Genomic DNA, 27,242 nt, shown 5'->3' on the forward strand with positions numbered 1-27,242 from the left:
GCATATGAAACTGGCAGTTTAAGGCCCTGATTGCCAAGGTTGCAGACGTATAAATCTTCTTTCCCCATCTACTATCAGAGGGGGTAGGATTTTTGGCCGTAGAGGCCTTTACACCCTTGGGACCCTGAGAAATAGTCTCAGGATCAGCAGCAGGATTTTTGAATAGAAATTTGTGGGAGTCAGGAACCCTGTAACATCTGTCTGGCTTACTAGGAGCCGGAGGCAGGGAATCAGGAGCCATGCTCGATTCTGAAAACACATAATCAATAATGTCTAATACAGGAGGTATTGCCCAAGGCCTATGCTGAGGAAAAAGGAAACCCCTAAGCTTCTTTTTTTGATTCAGAGAAGTCCTGACTCTCCCAGTGAAAATGCTCCCTTAAAGTATGCAAAGTCCCTCAAAAGAGTAATCCTCAGGAAGAGATGCAGATGGGATGGATTCCTCTGCATTAGAATCCTCATAGGGTGGAATAGAAAATTCCTGATCAGAAGAGGAACCAAAAGAAATGGTAACCTGATCTGAAGATTCGTAATCAGTGCCTTGCCTAGGCCTCTTAGTAGGGGGGGGGGGGGTTGGGAACCCGTGATCAAGGTAATTAAATCCTCAGCCATTTTGATCATCTGTTTTTTAGGCATAGGGGCCTGAGCATGTGGCTCATATGTCGTTTTTTTAGACATAGATGTTTTTTTGACCTTGTTTTTGTTGCTGGCGTCAGTTTAATATAAAAATGTTGAGGCCTGAAAACACCCTAAGAAGCACGGTGCCTGCTCAGCGGCTCTGGACCCATCCAAGGGAGAGACATTCACGGGTTCAATACTCTGAGAATCTCGCGGCATACCGGACTCCAAATGGGTCTCGGTAGAGGCCTGCGACTCAAAACTAGCGGGTATCAGGGGCTGTGAAAGTGCCTCACTGAGTACCGGTGAACTGGCGACTGGCTTAGGAGAAGCTTCGTCGTCGGTTTTGGACCTCAACGGTCTATCTCTGTCTTTTTCTTTGCATTTTTTGTGAACTCCGGTAGTCAGATTGCTAACTGACGACATTTCAGGACAATTAAATCTTGAACCAAAATATTTAGAAGCAAAAATATACAGACACTTAATAGTGCGTTGGTTAAATCTAGCACAAAACCGACAGCAAGGCACGTTGTGATCTGGGCCTAGGCAAGGAATACAGTACAAATGAAAATCCTTATGAGGTATTTGCTTACCACAAGTAATGCAATTATGAACTTTTACTGACATCGGTAAGGAACAAGAAAAAGTTTTCCCAATGGGGTACTTGGCTTTAGTTTGAAGACTTCGGTTCTGAAACTCGAATATGAAAATTTCAGGAGTCGGCTGACTGGCACTTGCGAACTGCTTCTGCACCACGTGGCAAGAAATACTGAATAAAATGGCGTCGGCTGCATCCTGACGACCTGACGTCATGGAAAAGGAGACGGCAACAGACGCAGGACCCAAGACTTTGTTATTCAGGCCGAATGAGGGCAACCTGCCAGCAGATTACCCAAATGTAATGACTGCAACAGTGAAACACGAAGAACATCCTCCAAACACTGGACCCATCTCAGCCTGGATTCATCAATGGCAGGTCATGCTGTCAAACCTGTGCTCTTTTTTTTTTTTTTTTTTTGAAAGGTCACCGATACAATGGATGAAGGCAAAATGGTACACATCACATAGCTCAAGCTGGTCCATGCTTCTGACAATTCCGCACTCAAGCACAGTAGTAAAACTAAATACACTGGGAGTAAACCCCTATGTCACCTGCTGGATTGCCATTTGGCTCACAGTTAGGATGCAGATTAGCAAAACAGGGGATGTAACCTCCACAAAGGGACCAATTAACAGTGGAGTCCCCAGGATTCTGTGCTGGGTCCTCACCAGTTGGCTTTTCTGAAGTACAAAACAAATACCAATGGGCTCCATGTCTGCAGATGACTAAGCTAGGAGCAGTCACTGAATCCCCAAACAGCAGCCATCCTGCAAGTAGGTTTGTCTACCATACAAGGCATCCTCGGATCCATTACTGATGGATTTACTGCACATCAGCAATTCAAATGGTGTCAGAAATTCTCAATCTAGGGGATCTAAACCTCTTCTGCAAAATCAACAGATTTGGAGGGACACTTACAGACTCCCCATACACCTAAAACAAAGCTCAGTATCCATTTTCAAATGCAATTTAGATCTATGGATGTGAAGCAGAAAATTTACCTCAGGACTGCCCCCTGTACTACTAATGGACAGAGGCAGCTCCTAAATGCTTTACCCCAGGCATTGGTCCCCTCAAATTACCTACGGTATCATCCTAGTTTTTTCATTAGGGGTGATGTACAATTATTGACCATGTGATGGGTAAGGCCATTCTATAACCAAATGGGAGAGGTTATTTTGAGCACAAAAAAGGAAAATGGCTAAGCTTCAAATGACCCACAAGGGCAGCTAGCCTAGCACTTACCAATGAACCTATGAACCAAGGTACAAAAAGTACTGCTTGTGACAATTACCAGATGAACACAAGACAGAGGTTTTCCATGGACAGACCCCCTACAGGTGGGCACTAACCTAGTGCAGTGTATTGTCATCATAATGCAACATAGCCAGCTTTCCACATGGACACTTAGTCCGGTAAACGAAAAACCTTCCAGCCTGTGTAAAGTAGGGTGAACTGCTACTCTATCTTCAAATAAGCATGGATCCAACTCAAGTAGATCTGCAATGAACAGTGAAGGATACATCTGATTTTTTTTTTTTTTGGATGACTGGTTGATGAACAGGCTGAATGAGTAACAACAGAACTCAAGTAGAGCACTGCCTTGTCACTACTGAAAACAGAAAACTAACTACACATAAAAGCCTGTAAGTTTAGAAATCCAAGATGATCTTATGATGCATGAAAAATCTCTCTGAATATACAGACTTCAGCTCTGTTAAACAAGCCATTTCAAAAAATGGATGTGAACCTATACAGTTCACAGTTTTGGTAAAAAGCACAATCTATTAGTGTTGGGAGGCGCACACACACACACACAAAAAAAAGTAGCCATCAACAGTGTCCCCTAGGGACAGGTCCTGGAACCACTCTCCTCTTTTGGTATCTATTTCTCTGATGTTAAAGTGGTCATCAAGTGCCTGTTGCTGACTAAGTTCCTGATGACTACAAACTCTGAGCAGTCAAACTCACCAAATGACCTCCAGATTCGCCAGGTGGACCTAACACACATCCACACAGAGTAACTAGTAGTGACTTGACAATGGATGCAAATTAAATGCCAAGAAATGCAGCATTGTCTCTTAACAAAACGGTGCAACCAAGCTCTTAATACACAGGGTACACATTTTATAAATTAACTGTCATTACAGGCTTGGGCGCTTTCATAGACAACCAACTATACTTTGACCACCATGCGTCTGCTGTTAGGAAATCCTTTTACATAGCCATCTAGTCCTATGTGACCTTGTGACACAATCACAAAACTACCACTACACTAAGCACCCATCTCAAGGTATTTAAACGTCCACTAAAACAATAGGACCTGCTGGTAAGACAGGTAACGATCACAGAAAATCCCACTTTTAAGGGACAGGACTTGATATAATGCAGAGTTGCTCCCATTTCAAGTTTTATATGGATGCCTAGATGGACAATCTTAAGTATACCCCCGGTCTGGTCCCTCAGGACCTTATGGGAAGGGATTTAATCCAAGTGTAATGTACTTCATTTGAAAGTGGGTATAGCATTAATTTGACACAAAGTCTAACTGGACCATTTGTAGGCTAGCCACAAGATCCCAATGGATCAACAGCCTTGTATTACTCACTCAAAAACACAACTGCTCCTTACTGCTCAGACTTCATTAAGGTCTACTTAAAAATATGAAGGGATCAACTTTGTTTTAATGGCATGGGAGGCAGCCTCCAGATGCAACTTTTGAGTGATAAATCGGAAGAATTTGCTATTCCTGATAATGCCTAACTGCCTCTGCAAAGTAATGTTCATCCCGCTTATGTGCTCTGGAAAACAAGTTACACAGCCCCCTTCAGGAAGCAGTATACAATGAAGGACAGTATTTGTGCAAGTTCTGTTATGCACAATTCTTGTTCCATGAGATTGCATTTACACATATACAAAAGTTATAAATGGTGTCCTTAGGGTAAATATAGAGACCCCCAACTGGATGTACCTGGCTCTTGCAATACGATGCCACACAAAAGTTTAATTGTTTGGCAAGTACATAATAGTCTGTTTTACTTGGGGGGGGGGGGGGAGTAGGGAGTACAGCACTGAGAATCGTAATTTCTTTCACTACCAATCTTGCTACTTACCGAATTACCAAACAAACATTAGGAGCACTATGCCTTCATCATTCCATTACCTCCCTCCATATATGAAAGTGCATAACTTTTGCTCTGCAGCTAAGACAACTTAAAATTAAAATACTGTACCCATATACACCTCAATTTTCAGGCAAAGAATGCAAGAGTTGCTGTATTACCATGCTATGCTATACCGTACACTGTGATATTCCCTTTATTTGAACATGTCAAGTAATACTGTGTGATAAGTCCTAATACTATCTCCTCAAATATCTTCTCCAGCAAACCTGTACCTACTAGCGACATCAAAACTCTACTTTTTAAATTAAAACCATGCTCAGCATCAGCTGACAATATTCCTTCCACTTTTCTTCTACTAGCAGCTGACTCTTGCTCTCTCTGTATCTATCCTAATTAGTCGCTCTATCTTTGAATCTAAAGTCCCTTCCACCTGGAAACAAAGCTACACTCTACCTATACACAAAGGAGGCAACTCCTCTAATATCTCCAACTTTAGACCTATCGCTATCCTCTCCTCTCTAACGTACTAGACAAATGTATTCATAAACAAGTTATGCAGTATCTAATACAGGAAAGACTGCTTAAACCCACTCAACACAGCTTCAGACCCAAGCATAGCACTACTACAGCTCTATTATCCTTCAACACTGTCTTTATAGCCACGGATGACCATAAACTTACTTCTTGCCTATTCCTTGACCTCAAAAGCTTTTGACACTGTCTCATACACTCTTCTGCTGCACAAATTGCATAACCTTAACTTCTCCTCTCTTACTGTTGCATGGTTCTCCAGCTACCTCACTGATGGATCTCAATCAGTGAGATGGCACTCTACACTCTCCCCTCCTCACCCTGCAAAAATGGGTGTACCTCAAGGGTCTATCCTAGGGCCTTTACTTTTTAATATCTTTGCTAATCAGCTCTATACCTCCTGTCCTCAGTCATCTTTAGTGCAATACTCAGATGACTCTACAGTCATCACCACAGCCAACTCTCCCTTTAAGCCCTTCTCAGCTACTCAGGCCTCTTTTAACTTAGTTGAAACAAGGCTCTTCAACAACCAGCTCATCCTTAACCCTAAAAAAGCAAAGCTGTTACTCTTCCTACCTAAAAAGTTCAACAATATTAAACCCTCCATCTCCATACAGACCCTCAACACTCCCATTCAGGTAGAATCCAGCACTAAGCTCTTAGGCATAACCAACGATGATCAGCTTAAATTTGACTTGCATGTTAACTATCAAAAACACTCGTTCAAAACTAGGGCTCCTTTACCGCAACAAGAAATTCCTTACCTCTGAAGCCAAGATTACTCTCTCTCATACCTACCTTCTACCCAGTCTAATGTACAACTCTCAAATTCTCACAAATCTTAACTCAGCACTCCTGACCAAATCTACCTACAACAAGGTAGCTAGATTTGCTGCCCAACAAACCTACAAACCCCACTACTCTCTCTAAAGCACCTCAACTGGCTTGAATTACCCCACCAGCTTCTTCTCAAAGTACATAAAGTTTTAAAGGGGGGGTTTATGATTATTGACTCAATCGGTAAAGGTTGAAGATGAATGTATAGGTTTTTTAATATGATACTTGTGTTAACTTGATTGTCAATTGTTCAGCTTATTACTGTATTTACAGGTGTGTTTTTTATGTGATGGTGACTCTGGAGATACCCATGCGTGTTTAGGGCAAAAGCACTCAAGTCACTTTGGTTGTAATTTTTATTTAACATTAAAGTGAGGCTCGGTTTTACCATTGTTTTTTTTTTTTTTTTTTTTAAAGATAATGTATAAACAGGTGACGGGGGTAAGTGTAGTTGGGCAGCATAGAATGGTGGTCTGTAGAATGACATTGGTGATAAAGAAGAGGAGGTGGAGTGTGAGGGCAGCACCAAGGATCAAATGGTGGAAATTGAAAAAGGGTGATTGTGAGGTGGAGTTCAGGGAAGAGTTAAGACAGGCACTGGGTGGCAGTGAAGTTTTACTGAATAGCTGGGTAACTACAGCAGAGCTAGTAAGAGAGACTGCTAAAAAGGTGCTTGGTGTGACATCTGGACAGAGAAAAAAGGACAAGGAGACCTAGTGGTGGAATGAGGAAGTACAGGAGAGTATACGGAGAAAGAGGTTGGCAAAGAAGTGGGATTGTCAGAAAGATGAAGAAAGTAGACAGGAGTATAAGGAGAGGAGGTGCATGGTAAAGAGAGAGGTGGCTAAGGATAAGGCGTATAGAGTGTTGTATGAAAGGTTGGAGGGAGAAAAGGACCTGAACCGACTGGCTAGACAGAGGGACCGAGCTAGGAAAGATGTGCAGCAGGTAAGGGTGATAAAGGACAATAGGGGAAACGTACTCACTAGCAAGGAGAATGTGTTGAACAGCTGGAAGGAGTACTTTGAGGGGCTGATGAATGGAGAATGAGAGAGAGAGAAGGCTGGATGACGTGGGGATAGTGAATCAGGAAGTGCAATGGATTAGCATGGCAGAAGTAAGGATAGCTATGAAGAGGATAAAGAATGGAAAGAAGCTTGGAGGTGTTTAGGAGAAATGGCAGTGGAATTTTTAACCAGATTGTTTAATGAAATCTTGGAAAGTGAGAGGATGTCTGAGGAGTGGAGAAAGTGTTTTGGTACCGATTTTTTAAGAATAAGGTGATGTGCAGAGCTGTAGTAACTACAGAGGGATAAAACTGATCAGTCACAGCATGAAATTATGGGAAAGAGTAGTGGAAGCTACGTTAAGAAGGGAGGTGATGATTAGTGATCAGCAGTATGGTTTCATGCCAGGAAAGAGCACTACAGATGTGATGTTTGCTCTGAGTGTTGATGGAGAAGTACAGAGAGGGTCAGAAGGAGTTGCATTGCGTTTTTGTGGACTTAGAGAAAGCATATGACAGGGTGCCTAGAGAGGAGTTGTGGTATTGTATGAGGAAGTCGTGAGTGGCAGAGAAGTATGTAAGAGTGGTACAGGATATGTACAAGGGTAGTGTGACAGCGGTGAGATCTGCAGTGGGAGTGACAGATGCATTTAAGGTGGAGGTGGGATTACATCAAGGATCAGCTCTGAGCCCTTTCTTACTTGCACTGGTGACCGACAGGTTGACAGACGAGATCAGACAGGAGTCCCCGTGGACTATGATGTTTGCAGACGACATTGTGATATGTAGTGAGAGTAGGAAATGGGTTGAGGAGACCCTGGAGAGGTGGAGATATGCTCTAGAGAGGAGAGGAATGAAGGTCAGCCAGACTAAGACGGAATATATGTGTGTGAATGAAAGGGGAGATAGAAGAATGGTGAGGATGCAGGGAGTAGAATTGGCGAAGGTGGATGAGTTTAAATACTTGGGATCAACAGTTCAGAATAATGGATAGTGTGGAAGAGAGGTGAAGGAAAGAGTACAGGCAGGGTGGAGTGGGTGGAGAAGAGTGTCAGGAGTGATTTGCGACGAGTACTAGTAAGAGTGAAAGGGAAGGTCTACAATAGGGTAGTGAGACAAGCTATGTTATATGGGTTGGAGACAATGGCATTGACAAAAAGACAGGAGTCAGAGCTGAATGTGGCAGAGTTAAAGATGTTAAGATTTGCACTAGGTGTTGACGAGAGTAGACAGGATTAGGAATAAGTATATTAGAGGGTCAGCTCAGGATGGACAGTTTGGAGACGCAGCCAGAGAGGCGAGATTGCGTTGGTTTGGACATGTGCTGAGGAGGGATGCTGGGTATACTGGGAAAAGGATGCCAAGGATGAAGCTGCCAGGTAAGAGGAAAAGAGAAAAACCTAAGATAAGGTTTATGGATGTGGTTAGAGAGGACATGCAGGTGGTTGGTGTGACAGAGCAAGATGCCGAGGACAGGAAGAAATGGAAACAGGTGATCCTCTGTGCCGCCCCTAACTGGGAAAAGCCAAAAGAAGATGATGATGATGTCACATTTTTAAGATATATTCATGTTTTATTGCATCTTACTTCACTCTGGTCCCGCTTCTCTGTAGCCGGGCAATGACGTACTTTCATGTTGTAATTCTTTATCATGTGATTGGGTGTGGTACTGCCTTTTGATTTTATGGTCAAGTGGGCATTTTGATTTTATGGTCAAGTGGGCATGGAGTGACAGGTAGGACATAATTTTAAAGAATTCTTTAATGTTCTGATTAAAGTGATGCATAAGTTTCATATATTTATGCTAAATCTGAGTTCACAAGAACATTTTTGGAACGGATATATTTTATTTTTATACAGTGGCCCTCACTGACGTAACAGAGGCTAGGTAGTAGTTGCATTCTAATAAAGCTTTAGGCATTATTGATGGTTTCTACGGCAGCCAATACTTTAATTTATGTAAAGTTAATTAGTCTCAGTCTGTGATTTTTTATTTTAGAATATAAATGTATTAGTGCAATTGAGTTGTATGTCTGAAGAAGCATAGTTCTACGTCAAAGCACCAAGATTCTTGTAATAAAACGTTGATTTTTATCGCCATGTTGTTGCTTCTTGGTGTATTTACTTTTTGGATTTAGTTTTAAAATGTTCTTACACTATAATAAACACCTTGACGTTAAAATAAAACAAGCTCTGACCTGCAAGTATGATACCATAAACAGAATTCACAAAACTAGATAATGTAGGGTAACACTGTGCACATACACAAGTTTAACACTTGTATAGCTGCAATCTGTGCTACAAAGTCACTAAGCACAAAATGCCAAAGTCTGCTCTACTGCCATACACCCAAGTTGCATTTTGTATTTTGTATTTACACTGCAATAAAGAAACGGTTATAAATTACACTTTCGTATACTTCATGTACTTACTTTCATGACAATAGGTCCCTGTGAATCCACTATTACAGGCACAAGAAAAATTCCCACCTTGCAGACTTATGCACTGACCATGAGGTCCACAAACATTAGAGGAGATGTAACGAACTCCATCTGTTGTTGAATTACTTGCGACTTTTATGGTACAACTGTCAATTACTGGAAAGAAAAGTGTAATATCAATAACCACAGCAGTTAAAGGAGTACACATTTACAATAAAAAAAAAAAAAAAGTTACGTACTCACCATAACATTCCATCTGTGTTGTCCATTTTCATTTTTTCCTCAACATATGGGTTCAGATCCGATCCCTCGGATCATACTCTACCATTGCAATAGCTTGTGGCAACCAAAAAGCTCCCGGATTCCCTACCCTACCCAACACCTCTACCAATCACCTCAGATCTTGTTTGTTAATAAAAAGAGAAAGATAATAGATTAGAGAAACACCCTGGTCAAGGGAAAGACCATTTCTGGTGTTTTGAGACTAGCCAATTGTCAAATTTAGGTCAACTCTCTCTTCTAAAAGGGGATGGGGGATGGAGGGCAGATTGTTGAAAAATGAAAATGGACAACACAGATGGAATGTTATGCTGAGTACATAACTATTTTATCTGATGTCAACTTTCATTTTATCCTCAACATATGACACAGAGTCCTCAGCTACCTTTTTCCCAGGTGTCCTTATGAAAGGATATTTTTCAGAACCATTGAACCAAAGGAGTCCCTACTCCTGGAGACCAAATCCAATTTGTAATGAGTAATAAAGGTATGAGGGGTAGCCCAGGTGGCTACTGCGCCATGGCGCTAGTGGAATGAGCCCAAACTGTTTTAGGTAGCTCTAAACATTTTCTCTTGTAAATAAAAAAATGAGATGCAATATGTAACCCATCTGGCTAAAGTAACCTTGGTCACCGGAAGGCCCAATCTAGACTCTGAAAAGGAGACAAATATGTCCTTTGTTCTATGGAGATAAAAAACATAACTGTCTGTGAACATCTAACAAACTTAACAAATATTCACCTTTACTGATTACATTTGGGAAGAAAACCGGTAGATTAATAGTCTGGTTAATGGTATTCTCTGAAACTATCATAAAAGGCATAAAGGAGAAGTTAGTATGCAAAGTAACCCTGTCTTTATGAGGAGAGGGGGCGGGGAGAACAGGTATAGATGCTGGGATGATGAAGCTTGAAACTCTCATTCTTCTTGCAGACATGATGGCTACCAAGAATATGGTTTCCAAGAGAGAAATTTGAGTTAACAGGTAGCCGCTTGTTCAAAGGGAGGCTGTATAACTTTTTGTAACTCCAATTTGAGATCCCAAGATGGTGAAGGATCTTTACAAGGGAGCTTAAGTAAGAGTTCTTCTCAAGAAGGCTTTGCAGAGCATATGTGAAACAAGTGAGGAACCATCAAATCCAATGTGAAAATTAGACATTGCAGCTAGCTGCACTTCAAATGTAGAGTAAGCTTGCACAGCTGTGCTAAAAACTCCTGAATAGTGTGGATAGAAACAGAAAAGGGATCTACATCACTGCGTCCAATGTACGAATCTCCACCATTTACTGTTCTACAGCTTTTGAACAAATGGCTTAAGAGAAGTAGCAGAATGTGACGCACTGGTGACGACAGAATAGGTTTGTCTGGCTATCAACGGAACTGGAGATACCAAGCTGTCAGCTTGAGAATGTGAATGTTCGGATGAAGCACTCCTGTCAGATGTGACAGAAGGTCTGGAACTGGATCCAGAATCCATAGCTTCTTCCGTATGCGAGGCCAAAGAAAGGGAAACCAGATTTGTCAAGGCCAATATAGGGCAATGAGGATTACTTCTCTCTTTAACCTGTTAGCTTTCTGAAGAAGTTTGAGGATTAATGGAGTTGGGGGAAAAAGCATACAAGAGACCGGGAAGCCAACTTGAGTGAAAGAAGCCCTTGAGGACTTCCCTCTTGGGGGGGGGGGGGTCAGGGCAAAGTAGCTGCTGCATTTGTTGCTTAGAGGGGACACAAAGGCTGTAGAATGGCTGGCCCCACTTGCGGAATAAATCTTTCACCATTTTCTGATTGAGGGACAGCTTGTGAGGCAAAATAATGGATTTGCTCAACTTGTCTATCACGTTTGACATTCCCAGAATGTGTGCTGCCCCCAGAAAGCGCTGGGATGAGATTGCCCACTGCTATGCTCTGAGAACCTCTTGTCATAAGGGGCACGATCTGGTCCCCCCTTGTTTGCTGATGTACCAGACTATTGGCATACTGTCCGAATGAATCGCAAGTTGTCCCCAGAGGAAGAGCTTTCTGAAAGGTTTGGAATGCTAGTAGCACCGCTCTCATAGTTAGGACATTTATATCAGAGCTGGCCTCTTCTGTAGACCAAGTGCCATGGACTGTTTTCCCCCAGATAATGCCCCCAATCTGGGAGGCATCCGTATGTATTGTGCCTTGGGGTGAGGGGGGGGGGTGACCTTGTATTAGTGAATCCACCATGAAATATCCTTCTTGCAAATGTTCATGATTCTTTCCAGGGCTGACATGGGTTTAATGTGGAATCTTACTAGCGGTAGTAGTATTATTGCTGCTGCCCAAGAACCTAAGGCTTGATGTACCATTACAGCAGATACCTGAACTGTATAGTAACTTTTTGACCTGATCTCTTATGGTCATCACTGTTGATGGGAAATGTGCTACCATCTTGATTGTGTTTATGTTTGCTCTTATAAAATCCAAATCTTGAGGGGGTCTAGATGTGATTTTTTGTAATTTATTGTAATCCCTAACAAGGAACAATTTTAGATAACCATGTCTCATTTCTAGAAGTAGATGCCTGGTTAAGGTGGAGATGAGCCAGTTGTCTAAGTATGGAAACACCCAGAATCCTTGTTGTCCTAAGTGAGCTGCCACTACTGCCATACATTTGGTGAACACTTTGGGGGCTGTTGTGAGGCCAAATGGCAGCACTCTGAATTGATAGTTTCTGGCTCCTAGCAGGAAGAGTAAATTACTTCTGAATTGCCTATCCATCTTTATGTGGTAGTGCGCATCCTAAAGGTCCATCGAGCACATCCAATCGTCCTTTTCCAAGAATGGAAGAATGGACTGAACCATGACCATCTGGAACCTGTTGTGCCAAACTGATTTGTTCAATCTGCTGAGATCAGATATTGGACTCCGGTCCCCTGTCTTTTACGACCCTTGTGATTTTTTCTGAACCACATCTGTCCATTGCTTTTTTCAGTATGGTTTCTGAGGAGTGGAAAAATGTACACCCACGGCAGAAAGGGTCTTCTCATCCTTCTTACACCTGGACATCGTATCTCTGACTTTTGGGCCAAAAAGGGAAGTGCTGCCAAATGGAGCATTGACGAATGAAAACTTAAAAGGCTCCACAAAGTCACACAAGCGCATCCAAGTGTGCCTCCTCAAAGATGCCTGAATCCACAGATCTACTCACTCCTTCAGCTACATACGAGATGAGCCTCATGGAGGAGTTTGCAATAGCATGTAGGGTGGCCAACTGAGAGGTGACCGAATCATGTACCCCTTCAAACACAGGTCCAGATAGGGTATCTGATAACTCCTTGATCAGATCCATCTGCAATCTGGTCAAATGGGAAAGATAATTCAGGGACCTCAAAGTGAAGGACACTGAAGAAAAGATATGCTTCCCACATCTATCTGTCATCCTAGAATCCCCATCAGAAGGATGAATAGTAAATAAAAAAAAAAGTTTCTTCCGCAAGTTTTTTTTTTTTTTTTGGTGGCCGAAACCACCACAACCATGTCATCTACTGGGACACCTATTGACCAAAATGTTTTACTCTCTGGTACTGTTATTTTGTTTGGTCTCTGAGGAGTAGGTTCAATGGAATATGGAGCCTCCCACGTCTGCCAAAAGCTCAACTCAATGGGCGGGGTCACCTAGGAGGTAGACTGACGAGATCCAAAAGCCAGCAGGTACACAGACTCCTCCAGTGATAGACTGCTGGCCTTCCAGCCACCTCTCTGTTTCAAGACCTCTAGGATGTTCCCGAAGGAAACATTTGGAGGTGACCATGGGGATCCCTTACCTTCGAGGTCAGTGTCTTTGGTGATGGACTCCTCCGTGGAGTCTAGATGCGTCCTCTTGCACTTCTCTTCCAAGGAACCTCCTCCGTGGGGTGTTCTGGGCAGGTTATCAGAAGAGGTGGGGGATCCCTTGTGGGTAGCCTGGGGATTCTGAACCAGCTGTCCCTGTGGAAGGTCTGGACGAGATACTGGACGTGAAATCTGCAAGGCATAGGCTGTGAATCCTATAGGGTAGATACTGTCTGTACTGTCGATGCAGACATGGCCCTCTCTAAGGTCTCGAAAGCAGAGTGCCTCTGAGAAGGAAGGGACTCCCAAATCTGACAAGTCGTGCCTTTTGATCCCGGCCCATTCAAATTCAGAAGACAGAACCCCTCAAGTCCGAACTGGGGCCAGGCTGATCTCAGCCAAGTCTCCAAGACAATGGGATGGCTCCAAAAACTTTGGAGTCAAACCCACTTTCTCGGACCCAACCCGATCGCCACAACCCTGAGAGTTCCCTGGCTCTGACTGTGCTGAGGAACTCAGAGTGAAGGTCAGAACAGAGGAAGGAAAGATCCTTGGATCAGACACAGACAACACTGAACAAATCGGATCCAAAGACTCCAAAACGTCAAGGGAAGTCCGAGGAGGAACATGAAGAGGGGATAATGAAATTCGGAACTCCTGACCCTTCAAGATAGAAGCCGAAGGGGCCCTTATAATACTTTGCACCAAAAGGATCTTCTGGGCCATCCTCTCCACTTTATCACCCATGGGACTTCTAGTTGAACGAGATAATGATGCTGACGGTGACTTCAGGATCTCTATGAATGGAGGAGATACTCTGGATGGCACTGGGTCGATAGCAGGATACAGAGTCCAAGGTAACACCTTTATGGGTTTGAAGGGGCTTCCCACTGGATCCAACAACAGATCCGATCTAACTTTGGGTGCTAAGAGACTCTGATCCGAAGCAGTCGCATCTGAAGGGACAGTCCTGGAAGTTGTCGGATCGGAAGGACTCTTAGGATCAGACAGTTTAGCAACTTTATGCGACAGCTCTGTTGATATCTTCAGAGCAGAAGTTGTTCTTTTCTTCTCTTGTCTGAGCTTCTGGAGGACAGGGAGGAAAACTGGGCTTGACTTTCCAGATTTAGAAGAGTCCTTGTGTTTTTGGTCAGAGCCAGAAATGGCCTCTCCAAAAGGAAGAAGGCAACATACCTTTGAGTATCAAGGTTATTTTAATGTTCAACGAGGGCCTTGTGGTTGAGCACTTGATATATGTCGCAATCTTCCTGCAAGTGAAGGGGACCCGGGCAATAAATGCAAAGACTGTGCAAGTCACTCAAAGGAATTTTATGTCAGCCCTTCGAACACTATTTAAAGCCAGCCAGCTCATCAAATTTATCCACCACAATGAAACCGCAGCCAGGACAAAAAAACCTAGATAAAAAATAAACCAAGAACCTGCGTTTTTTTTTTTTTGGACAACCTCTACAGAAAAAAATATACTCACGATAGTAACAGAATTACACTAGCAAGATAAGGAAAAAAAGAAACTAACAGTAATTGAGAAGTATCTCTGTACAGAGGAAAACAAAATAGAAGTAAAAAACAACTACAGTAGGGTACAGAAGAAAAAAGGGAACAATTAACCAAATAAGTTTTTAAACTATAAAAAAAGGGAATATAAAACTATAACTTTCAATTAACTGCCTGAGAGCTATCTGGAAGGACCACTTCTTTGCAAAGCGGCAAACCAGATCTGAAGTGATTGGAAGAGATGCATTGTGGGTAAGGCAGGGAGTTCGAGAGCTTTTTGGTTGCCACAAGCTACATAGAGACTAGCCTACTGCCCTGCTGTGATACTGGAAAACGTGTTTATTTTCAATTGTACAACTGTTTTTGCAATTGGTGCAACTGTTTTTAGTCTCCCTTTTGTTGTGTGATAGAGCTGAGTATCTGTTACTGTTGTGACCCTTTCATCTTGCAGTGAAATCTTTGCCTAGAGAGGCCTAGCTGTTTTCTTTGTGGCAGGAAGTAAATCAGACTGGTTTAATCTAGCCAAGGGCATTCCTGCAACTGGATAACTGGGCTGGTTTCTGTTTCTCTGCCTTTAATAGCCAGTGATATACTTGTTTGCTTAGGCTGTTTTGAGCTGCAGAGAGACTGTCCTACTGCCCTGCTGTGATATTGAAAAAAAAAGGTAAGTGCTTATTTTCAACTTTCTTCTGCACTTCTGTTTAGATGCATATTTTTGTAATCTGTACAACTGTTTTTTCCCACCCACCCGCACAGTGTTCCTAAGTCTTGAAGGCTTGGAGTTGCTCTCTCTGGTATAAAGTTGATACTGGACACACCCCCCCAGTCACATTGCATCACTCATTCTACTGTTTATAGTGAGAACTTGGCGAAAGCCACCCCTTTAGCTTCTGAAACTTTAATTATCTCATTATCTTCTCTCTCTTCACTTTCTACTATAAAACGGTACCTCTTTCTACTTCATTTTGCCGTTTGCCACATTTATTACTGCTTGTTGGTAGCCTCACTACATTGATGACAGTATCCTACTGAACTGCTGCTTTATTAGTGCTGTCTTGATATTACTATGATTTGTGAGCTACTGTTTCAAAGCAATCTACTTGCTATCTACTGCAATTCATTACTGTTTAACTGCATTTTACTGCATTTTGTTGCTATTTAATTGTATTTTTTCATACTGCAAGTGCTATTCTTTTGCCTACAAGTGATTTATCTGGGCTTCATTGTGAGTTTTTTCTTACTGAGTTCTTAACCTTAAATTGAGCAGCATAGTCTAAATACAGGTCTGCGAGCTTCAGCTGCACGGTTTTAAACTCTTTTTGAGGTATTCCAGCTACAAGTTAACAGTTTTTTTTTTTTTTTTGCAGAAAAAAAAAGTTCTGTTTTCCGCCTTTCCTGTTATTAGAGTAGTCCAGATACAGATCTGCTGTATCCAGGACTATTTTGTAAGTATTCGAGTTCCCCAGACCTTTCTGTGATAGAGGGAAGCCTTCTACCTTATCAGTGGGAGTGGTAAGCATTAGGTAGCCTATCTACCACAAGAGGAGTGGTTTCTGGCTCTGAAATTGTAGTTTATTGGCTGTATGGGCACTTTTTTCTATCCCTTTCAACTTTCTCTTCTGTCTTGCACTTTAGCTTATTCGCCTAGCACTTCATCAGGTTTTTGTAGCAATTATTGTAGCACACCTAAGTGCTATCAGCACTAGATGTCCTATAAGGAAACAGCTCCAGTACTTAGTAATGATGACCATCCCTCCTGGCACATCAAAAGGTCAGTTTCCTGTGCTTTCTCCTATTAACCTGGTGAACTTGGGCATTCTGAGGCAGGGCAGCAACTGCCTCATGTACCCAGACAATCCTCTCCTCTTACCTCCCAACACTCAGACTTGTGAGAGATGCACTTATATCTCCAAATTGGAAGCCATGCACTCTCCAGCAAAGACCGGAATAGCTGGTCAAGAGGAGAAGGTCAACACCTGCACCACACAGAACACACAGCCCTCCAGAACACTCACCATTACAGCCCTCACATAAAAACACAAACCACACACCCATCTTCGTGGAGGGTCTCAATAGAAATCTACCGAAACAGCAGAGACCTCCAAGATGGAGACGCACTCTATCACCACAACACAGCAAAAACCACAAGACACACAGCTCACCTACAAAGTGTGCCTCTCAACCTAAGCCCCTAAGGCAAAACAGCTTGCCCAATACAATAATCATAGGTGACTCAATAGTGAGGCACACTGATGTCCCACTTACTAAGCTAAATCAGGAGAAGGTAACAGTTTGTCTATCGTGTGCCAGAATCCAACACAACACATGCACTCAGGTCACTCCACAAGTAAGAGACATGGTGGAGATCTTTGATTATGTGGCCCAGGAAGGTATGATCCTAGCCCTGAGCAGCATCCTACCATCAACCCAGAATGATATCACAGTACAAACAGAAAATGATCGACTTCAACATTTGGCTAAGTTTCTGGTGTCATTCAAAGGGGATCCAGTATCTGTCTGCTTGGAGTTACATGACTGACAGACCTTGACGCTTTGCCAGACATGGCCTGCATCTGTCACCCCTGGGTGTCCAGGTACTAGCTAAGGCTCTTGCAACCCCTATAGCGCCTTTTTTAGGCGGTGTTCCAAAGATCAAATTACTAATATAACAGCTATAAATAAATGCAATTGGAGGGTCATGTTGCTCAACACTAGACGTCTAAATCTCAAGATGCACTCGCTTGAAAGCACATCTCAAAATGGAGAACATTGACATTTGTGCTGTAACAGAGAAAGTACAGCTGTGTACACTTAACCATAACTGTACATGTTAGAGTGTATTCACTGTTGCAGTCATTACATTTGGGTAATCTGCTGGCAGGTTGCCCTCAGTCGGCCTGAATTCCAAAGTCTTAGGTCCTGCGTCGGTTGCTGTCTTCTCTTCCATGACGACAGGTCGTCAGGGGTATAAAACATGCAGCAGATGCCATTTTCTTTAGTTTTTCTTGCCCCTGATGTCAGGTGCCCCCAAAAAGGTAGCCTATATATATATATATTATATATGTAATATACCTGCATCAATATAAACTTTACCTTCATCTACAAGCAAATACACCACATAGGTTGTAGAAGACAGAGAGGGAAAGATATATTTCAGAATGATAGGGGGATGGCAGGAGGGTAACCTGGACTGCAACAGTGAATACACTCAAACATATACATTTATGGTAACTGTACACAACTGTACTATGTTCTTCGTGTTTCACTGTTGCAGTCATTACATTTGGGTAGAATCCCAAAGCTATGGTTGGGGGGCTGGAGCTAAACAGCATTAGGTGCGGCTATAAGGCTTGCAGAACTGCAGTGGCAAAGCCTGCCCTGGACTTAAGAGTAGAGAGGCAGCAAATGATAATGCTTTGTAAAGATGTGAACAGAACTAGAAGCAGCCCCTAGAATGTCTTTGTGGTTGGTACTCCTCTGAGAAAGGCTGCTGAAGTAGCAGCAGCTCTGGTGGAATGAGACCTAATGCCCTTGGGCACAGGTTTGCCATGGTGTAAGTAGCAGAAACGGATGCAGTGACTGATCCACTTAGAAATTGTCTGTTTTGAAATACCCTTTCCTTCTGATCCTGCAGCATATGAAACTAGTAATTGCTCAGCTTTTCTTAGAGCTTTAGTCCTGCTCAAGTAAAATCTTAGCTGTCTGTGTACGTCCAAGGAATGCAGAATTCTCTCCCCCTTGTTCTGTGGGTTTGGATAGAAAGTTGGCAGATGAATTGTTTGGTTAAGGGCCACACTGGAAACCATCTTAGGCATAAAATTAAGATTTGTCCTCAGATACACCCCGTCTGGGTAAAATATGATAAAAGGCTCTACAGCCATGAGGGCCTGTAGCTCTGCAACTCTTCTTGCTGAAGTAATTGCTAGCAGCAGTGCCGTTTTCCATGATATGAACTTTAGATCAGCGGTAGCAGCTGGTTCAAATGGAGGCGGGGTGAGCTTTTGGTACAAAAAAGGTACAACTAACACTGGGTAAGATGGCGATTTAGGTTGTAGCCTGCAGCCTGCTATAGGTCTCCAACCATGTCCCATGACTCTCATGCCACATTCCTAAGCACCCTGGAAACTATTAAGATCCGATCCAACCCAACAATCTCATACTATCTGAACAAACGGCGTGTATACCTCCTGCCCAAACGCCAAAGATGCGTAACACGTTTGTGGAAAACTTCCTTGTAATCACAGAAGAACCAGGTCAGATAGCCCAAATGAATAAAAGCCACAAAATTTATTGCACAATCCTCGTTAAGCGCTTTCACCTACTCAGAACGTAGGCTTCATCAGAACATTTTAAAGTTAACATTCAATTTCTTATATATTGTTTGATTTTGGCGCCAATTCTAGTTACTACCTAGAATTAAAGTGATATACACTAAAAACATTTTCACAAGACTGAAAAGTCATTTCATAAAAAACACATAACAAAAGTTATACCTTACACAACTTAAAACACATCGAATTATTTTAAAAATGCAATGTTATATAGTATGTTAGATATATTCTAATATACTTTTCATAGATATACTTTCATTTAGGCCAGGAGGGGTGGTAGCATCTGTTAATATTTGCCAATAACATTCCTTAAATGACAAATAATTCTTTATATTACCCCCCCTGGGATTGGATTTAACGATCTCTAAAATACCAAATCTAAATTGGTGTTCTATCCCTTTGTGCATAACATGCTTTGCCAAAATCAAACAATATATAAGCAATTGAATGTTAACTTTAAAATGTTCTGATGAAGCCTACGTTCTGAGTAGATGAAAGCGCTTAACGAGGATTGTGCAATAAATTTTGTGGCTTTTATTCATTTGGGCTATCTGACCTGGTTCTTCTGTGATTACAAGGAAGTTTTCCACAAACGTGTTACGCATCTTTGGCGTTTGGGCAGGAGGTATACACGCCGTTTGTTCAGAGAGTTTGTGTTTAGCTACAATCTCATACTAGGTGACTTCAACTACCCCTCCCCATCAGCTGGGAAAACTACTTGTACATCAATGCACTGGCCTAACGCTTCCTGGAATTCATCAATTCCAGTGCCCTAGACCAAGTCATTCTTACCCCCACTAGAGGAAGCAACATCCTTGACCTGGTTATTACTAACATGGTCAACCATTACTCTACACCAATGCCCCCCCCGGCAAAGGTATCCACCATGAAAAGCTTCTCCAAAGCTGACTTTGGACTCCTAAAAACAGAGGTGGCTAACTTCATGGCACCCATGCCAACGGAAAATAGATGCATGACTGCTGAATCATACACCAATGCACTGTACAAACACCTACATAAATGCATGGAACTAGCCATACCCAACAGAAACAACACATGCTCCTCCAAACAAATGAAGCCAGTCTGGTGGTCCCCTGCCATTAATAAACTCTACAACAGAAGGAAGAAATTGTTGCAGAAAAAGGTGAAGTCCCAAGACTGGAAAAAATCCCTTATTAGCCTCAACAAAAAGTAGAGATCCCTCATCAAAACCTCCAAAGCAAGCTATGAAGGCAGAATTACGGTAGACACTAAAAAAAACAAAAAAAAAACACAAAGCCTTCTATAGTTATATCAAGGATCTCCATAACAATACCCAAATTTGCCCTAAGTTACTGCACAATGGTACCCTCCTATACGGAGCCAACATACTGGCCGACAGATTCAGTGCCAACTTTACCCCCCCTCAAAGGACCAATAATATCGGAAGAAAGCCAGGTACCCAGCATTTCTGCAGCACAGGTTAAAGCTGCATTGTCTACGGCCAAGAATACAGCTTCCATGGGACCCGACAATATCCCTGGCTGTGGTCTACATGAATTACACAGTGAACTGGCACCACATTCTGTGTGCTCTGTTCACTCATAGCCTCACCCCAGGCTTTGTCCCTACTGAATGGCACACTGCTGCAGTCATCCCTCTCCATAAAAAGGAGGAGCAACTACAGACCCTGGAAATTATTGTCCCATTAGCCTGACAAGTGTGATATGTAAGGCTATGGAGTGCATCATCATTGACCTAATTAACAAGGATACAGGGAATCTCCAAACTCTAGATCCCCATGCAATTTGTTTTTGTGAAAGGTAGATCATGCCTGCTCAACCTGGTTGACTTCTTTGAGTCAGTCACAAGAGCGGTGGATGAAGGGAAGGCAGCTCATACAGCCTACCTCGATCTGGCCAAGGCCTTTGATACCATTCCTCACTCAAGAATTATTGATAAACTCAGCAAACTAGGCATCAACCCATATATTGTTAGGTGGGTTGCAAATTGACTCACAGACAGAACCCACAGTGTGAAGTAGCTGACTCCAACCCAGAATGACAGTCACGAGTCGAGTCCCACAGGGATCGGTCCTGGATCCTCTCCTGTTTGGCATCTACTTTTCAGAAATCCAGGCCAACACGGAGGGACTGTGGCTGACCAAATTTACAGATGACTGCAAGCTGGGAGCCATTATTAACCGAAGTGATGCAGACATCCTACAGAAAGGCCTCACTGAGACCAGTGACTAGTGTCAAAACCGTGGCCTTAAGCTTAACGCCAAAAAAATGCATAGTCATCCCCTTTGGAAAAAACTCAGTTCCCACTAATTACCACATCGATGGGAGCCCACTGAACAGTGAAGGTGTTATAAGAGGTCTGAGGACATGGGCTGACAGCAACCTCTACTTCGACCACCACATTGCCACTGTGGTGAGAAAGTCCTTCCATGTGGCACATCTCATTACCAAGGGTTTAGCATCCACGAAGAAAGAGGTAATAATTTCTCTGTACTCTTCCCTCATAAGACCAATCACGGAGTATAATTCCCCATTTGGCATGCACCTCACTAGACACCTGCAACAGCTGGAGAGGCCACAAAAGTACCTCACGAAGAGGACCCTAGGACTTAAACACAAGTCCTACATGGACAGACTCAAAAAACTCCAGCTATTCTCCGTCTCATATAGTCTAAAAGGCAATCTCTGCTCGACTTACAAAGCTATGTCTGACCCAGCTCTGTTAGAAATGCTACATCTAAAGAAATCCCAATCCCTCCACACCACACACTCCAAAGACCTCAACCTCATTACCACAATCAACAGAACATGCTGGAAGGACAGGTTCATAACCAGAGACTGCCCATGCTCTGGAATAGACTTCCCATACATGTCAAGCAGAGCACCTCACTAGCCCTCTTCAAGAGGAATCTTCATGAGTGGATTGGAAATAGAAATCCCACCCCGGGGATCACTCCAGTGGCTTTACTTGATAGAGGCACTGGGAACTAACGGCAGGTGGCACAATGTCAGGGCACTTCTATGGGCCATGCTTGCAAAGGCCCCAGGGCCATTAGCCTAGTACACACCTATGAACAAGCTACTGCAATGGTACAATCAGATTCAAGAGATCGGATCCAAATCCACATGTTGAGGATAAAATGAAAATGGACATCAGTTCAAGAAATTAAGCAGCAAGTTCTGATTGCCAGAACACATTCAATCACATTATGTAAACTCTGAAATGAATCTTTAGAAAAGACGTACTAAAAAAATTGAGTAAATCCAGCATCATTATCACTTCAGGTGAATTTCCCGTGGAATCTTAAAGCAGTGTCATTTTAGTACAACAGCAGCAATGTTTTTGCAATTGGAGAGCGATTGAAAAAGCAACTAAGCACTCATACTGTTCTATATACAGCAATTGCAGTTGGGTCTAAATATTCTGAATTTCAAGACCTCACACCATTACCAGATCTCTTTTTGTACAGAATTAAACAAAAAGATACTAGCAACTTGATCCCTTAATCTTTTCATACAGAAAGGAACACAACGACAACTTGACCCATCCTATATGAATGTCGTACCAACTGATAAGGAAATATTCACCCCACATACAAATAAGGACAATCCAACTATATCATACGACTGAATGCACATTAAAATCTATTATTTAATCACCGCGACAACTGCAACTATATGTTGCCGCAAAACCTGCCCCCTTAATTACAGGAAGTCTGGGATAACAAGCTGTGAACCAAGCCTTTTGAGTCCTCCAGAACAGTTGGAGCATTATAACGGCACTCTACATTTAATATTCTATGGTCATTCTTGAAAAGTGGTGCTAAGTCTTCAAAAGTCATCACAACAGCTTTTGTTTGAGGTAGGGAGATTTGTTTCTTATTGCTATGCAGGAACTTCTTTATGCTTGGCCAAAACTACCTTATATCTAGTTTAAGTGCTGAAGTTTTTGCAGCATTTTGACAAATGTCTACCCTCCTTACAATACTTGTCTTAGTCATGTTATAAAAGGGGGAAAACAAATACAATATCATACAAATTATGTCTGCTCGCAGACAACCTGCTGAAAAATAAGGTCATGACCAGCTCTTCAAGCTTTGGGCTAAGGTTGCATCATAACACATGGCAAAACATTTCAACTATTTTCTATAAACACGAGCAAACTTGCTTGTCAAATTAAGCTTATAAAAGGATATATGCCACCCAAACAGAACATTCATTTACCAAACAGTAAATCTGAACATCAGGGATTCTTAAAGACTGTAGTACTTCAGATGCACACTAAGCACACTTCCTAGAGGACCAAAAAGACAGAAATGTACAAGTAAGTAGTAAAGATGCAGCCATGCAATGCCATAATAATTTAAAAATATTAGTTGGGCAATTGAATTATCTAGTGTGCTTAACCAGATTGCAAAATAAACTTCCAAGAACAAGGTAATGCTATACTTAATTTGCCTCGAGTCAATACAGAAATGAAAGGCAAAGCAGTGTGCAATTTATAGTAGTATTAACATCAGGCAGATTTTATTTAAGCAACAGTCACCTGGTACACTCTGTATATCTATATATAGATATACACACACATGTATATTACACATATATATTATATACACACACACATTATATACAACGCATACACAAAGATACACACAAAAAAATGGACCGTGAAAAGACATACATGTGTGTGGTTTTATATACAAACATACAGACAGAAACGTGCAAACACACTGGCAGACTTTGGAAGCAAAGACAATTATTTTTCCTTTACTGTGGCATCATTTCATGGCAATGACTAAACAGGTTTGTTTTCAACACTTACAAAAATATAATCTTAATGTGAGAAGTGCAGTATCTTCCTTAGACACCTACAGGAGAGGATAACAAGTACAACAGAAAGGAAGCCTCACTATGTGCATTCAGAGAAAAAAGCACCTGGAGTAGAATTCAAGTGCCAATGAAAATATTGCTGCATGACATATTTTTTTCCAACTTCTAGTGAACCCATTTAATACCCACAATGTATGCAACAGAATCCAGGTTGTCCTATCATGTATGCTTTTGCTAATGGCATGAAAACAAAAACATCCTCAAACTACATCAAAGCAGTAATATTTACAACAAAAACATGATGACCATATACTCAAGGCCAAACATTACTGGTCTTTATTCATTTCCCACAATGTAACAGAGTTAAATCATGCAATATAAACTGAATACAGAGAGCTGCATACCTTCACATGGGGTCATTCTACAGTGGTCCCTGTGGTCAGAGCAATTTTTTCCTTCATATTCTTCAGGGCAAGCACAGTAATAGTCTGCTTCTAGGTTATAACATTTAGCTCCATTTTGACAGGGGTTGGTCTTACAGAAATCTACGTAGAACTAAAACAAAATAATCCATAGTAAGAAATAACACAAGATGAATCAACTTTACTTCTTGACAGCTGATGCAATTATATTATTCTATTTGGCAACCTACCAAGTGGACACGGAGAACCACTTTCTGCCACAGGCTAGGGAAAAAGCTAAACAATACATCATATGTGTTTTAAACTAATTCTAAACCACAAGTATATGTATGCTATTAAAAAGAAGAAAAAAAAGCCAACATTTACATAAAAAAAAAAAAAAAGTTCATAAGCGATCACAAAACGAGGCAAGCAGAAACACATTCTTTTTAGATTTAATGTCTTATGATATTCAACAACAAAGAAAAAGAGTGGCAATTGTCAACTCAACCATGGGGGGGGGGGTGCTGATTCACCTCAATAAGCTGGATAATGGAGCTTGCAGGTAGTGGTTCACCACACACCCAGATCAGTACTTGTCGCGGCTGTGGAAGCACACACAAGCATCTTGTGAGCAGGAGACTTGCAGAAGTCACAACTACAGAATGGGGGATGGACATAGGTGGATAACCTTAAGCCCACAGCAGAGATCAGCACCTCTCTCAGCAACCGACTCTTGCTCCCAAGGGAATGAATGGGCTGATGAATTCTTGCCTCTAGGGGAGATGAATGGATCAATAAGATGGTCACTGTGGCACGTTAAAAAAATACACAAACAAAAAAAATTAAGCCTACATTCAGAAAAATAAATTTTTACAAAAGAAATCATAACAGCCAATGTAAGGAGGCAAGAAAGAAAATGAAGAGAAAGATTTGGGGGTAAACTTTCCTTTTGAAATTCCATGGACTGCAACAGACATCCTCAGATATAGGAGGATGACAGTGCAAATGAAGGAAACCTACAACAAGTCAGAGGAGGTTATGGTTACTTGGACATTTCCCTTTATCCAAACTAAAGGGAATCTTGCAGGCAATTATGTATAAGGAGAGGGCTTCTGGGGGGTGAGGGGAGTTAGCCCCTCCAAAAAAAAAAATGTAAGTTTTAAATAACTGATTTTTAAGGTTCACTGTTATTTCTTTGCAATCCCATTTTTTTATACCTATGAGAATCAAATCACAGATTTTTGCATTTCCGACAAGGAGCCTATGAAAAGGCAGCATGACTTAACACGATTTATGTACAAATGCATACATTAAAGCTGTCTATAAACAGTACTAAAACATCCAATTAGTAATGCATGCAGGCAATGTTCCATGAATGGAAAGGTGTGTGTGTGTTATGGAGTTAAGAAAACTGGAAAGCCATTGTAAAAGTAGGAAGTAAACAATTTTATGAACAGTATAATGACATCCAAGTGGCATCCAAGTGGACCACACAGAGTAGCAGAATGCAAACACTTCTGAGCAAAGTTTGGCAAATGCTTGAAATTACAAACAAGAGCAAGGTTAAAAAGGGAAATTGCAGATTTCATTTTAGGAATAGGGGCATTCTAGAGAAGGATGGTATCAGTAACTGTACGATGAGTAAAAAAGCACTCTGGTCAAATCAAAGCCACAGATATTTGCAACATGGGACCTGTCAGATCTTCTGACCAAAACAATTAAAAAGCTGGAGAATCAGTGTGTGTGGTGAATCAAAAAACACCAATTTAATTTTCTGTGTTTACTTGCAAGCATTTATTTCAAAATCAATGCCAAATTGAAGAAAAATCAGTCTGGACCAAAGACTAGATATACGGTGCACATACCACTCAACCTGCAGACAATGAAAATAGGTACAAATGCCCTTGAAAAGTAGGTATATCCAGCCAAAATACAGACATCTAATAAGCATAAATGTTAAATACCGCATCACTCTTCCCTCTTCCAGTAGACAAACACATTAAAAAAGTGACAAAAATGATGGAAAACTATAAGCATGTTATCAAATATACAGTGTAAAATCTACAGATTGAATGAACTGTATCAAAATTCTACCACATAAGGTGATTTATTGTTCCTTCTGAAAATGAAAGCTACAAGATGTGCAGTCCCAATTCTTTGTTGCTCTAATAATGTAGTTGTTGTGTATAACACAGTTTCAAAACTAGTGTGAGAAGGAATTCAGAAAATTGTGTGAAAGGGTGAACCAAGCTTGAAAACAGGGACATATCTCCAAAATAATAGGTACGCCAAGCAAATGGAGTAAATCAGGCCTAAAAATAGGCATATTCCTCCAAAACAAGAACAGCTGATTGGCCTGTTGGTGCATTAGGCAGACTGTACAAGATAACAGCGTTACTAGAGATACTGTGAGAATAGCTGGCATCCAAAAATCTACACAGGACAAGATTATGTAGTAAAAGCACTGCCCTTCTCACTAAAATAAAAAACTTATGAATTATTCATACCCTGGCAAGAGGAACAAACTGGTCCTCACTAACATGTCAAACTGATGCGCTACCACAACTGTCAGACCTCATTAGTTAAATCTGACAAGTCAGTCACCTGCAAGCTAACACTAGAACTCACAAAGGGCGAAATCAGACTTAAACACTTCACCAAGGCAAACTATGCCCTCCTTGATGAAGGTATGAATGCCTTCAGAGCCAGAGCCCCACCCCAGCTGGAAGTGGTAACTACAACGAAGCTTACACTAAAGCCTTGTACAATCACTTCATAAGTGTACAGACTCTGCTGTACCAGAAGGAAATCAAAGCCATAGCCCCAAGTAAAAACAAGCTGTCATGGTGGCCATCCAGGAAATTTTCAAAACAACTGTTACATGGAATGTTGCTTCAACAAACAAATAAGACCTCCAAACCAGCTTGG

General features: G+C 41.7%; 1 protein-coding gene across 1 annotated transcript in view; it reads right to left on the bottom strand.

Moving 5' to 3' along the window:
• The window catches only part of JAG2 (jagged canonical Notch ligand 2), a gene marked incomplete in the record, with an annotated part of 565,751 nt that overhangs the window by 82,113 nt on the left and 456,396 nt on the right, over positions 1-27,242 (bottom strand). The window contains 2 exon segments of the mRNA XM_044074368.1: positions 9,151-9,315; positions 24,315-24,465. Of these exon segments, the coding sequence (XP_043930303.1) occupies positions 9,151-9,315; positions 24,315-24,465 (316 nt within the window).

This window comes from Protopterus annectens, chromosome 6.part0, assembly GCF_019279795.1.
Source record: "Protopterus annectens isolate FY-2018-M chromosome 6.part0, PAN1.0, whole genome shotgun sequence".
Taxonomy (NCBI): domain Eukaryota; kingdom Metazoa; phylum Chordata; order Ceratodontiformes; family Protopteridae; genus Protopterus; species Protopterus annectens.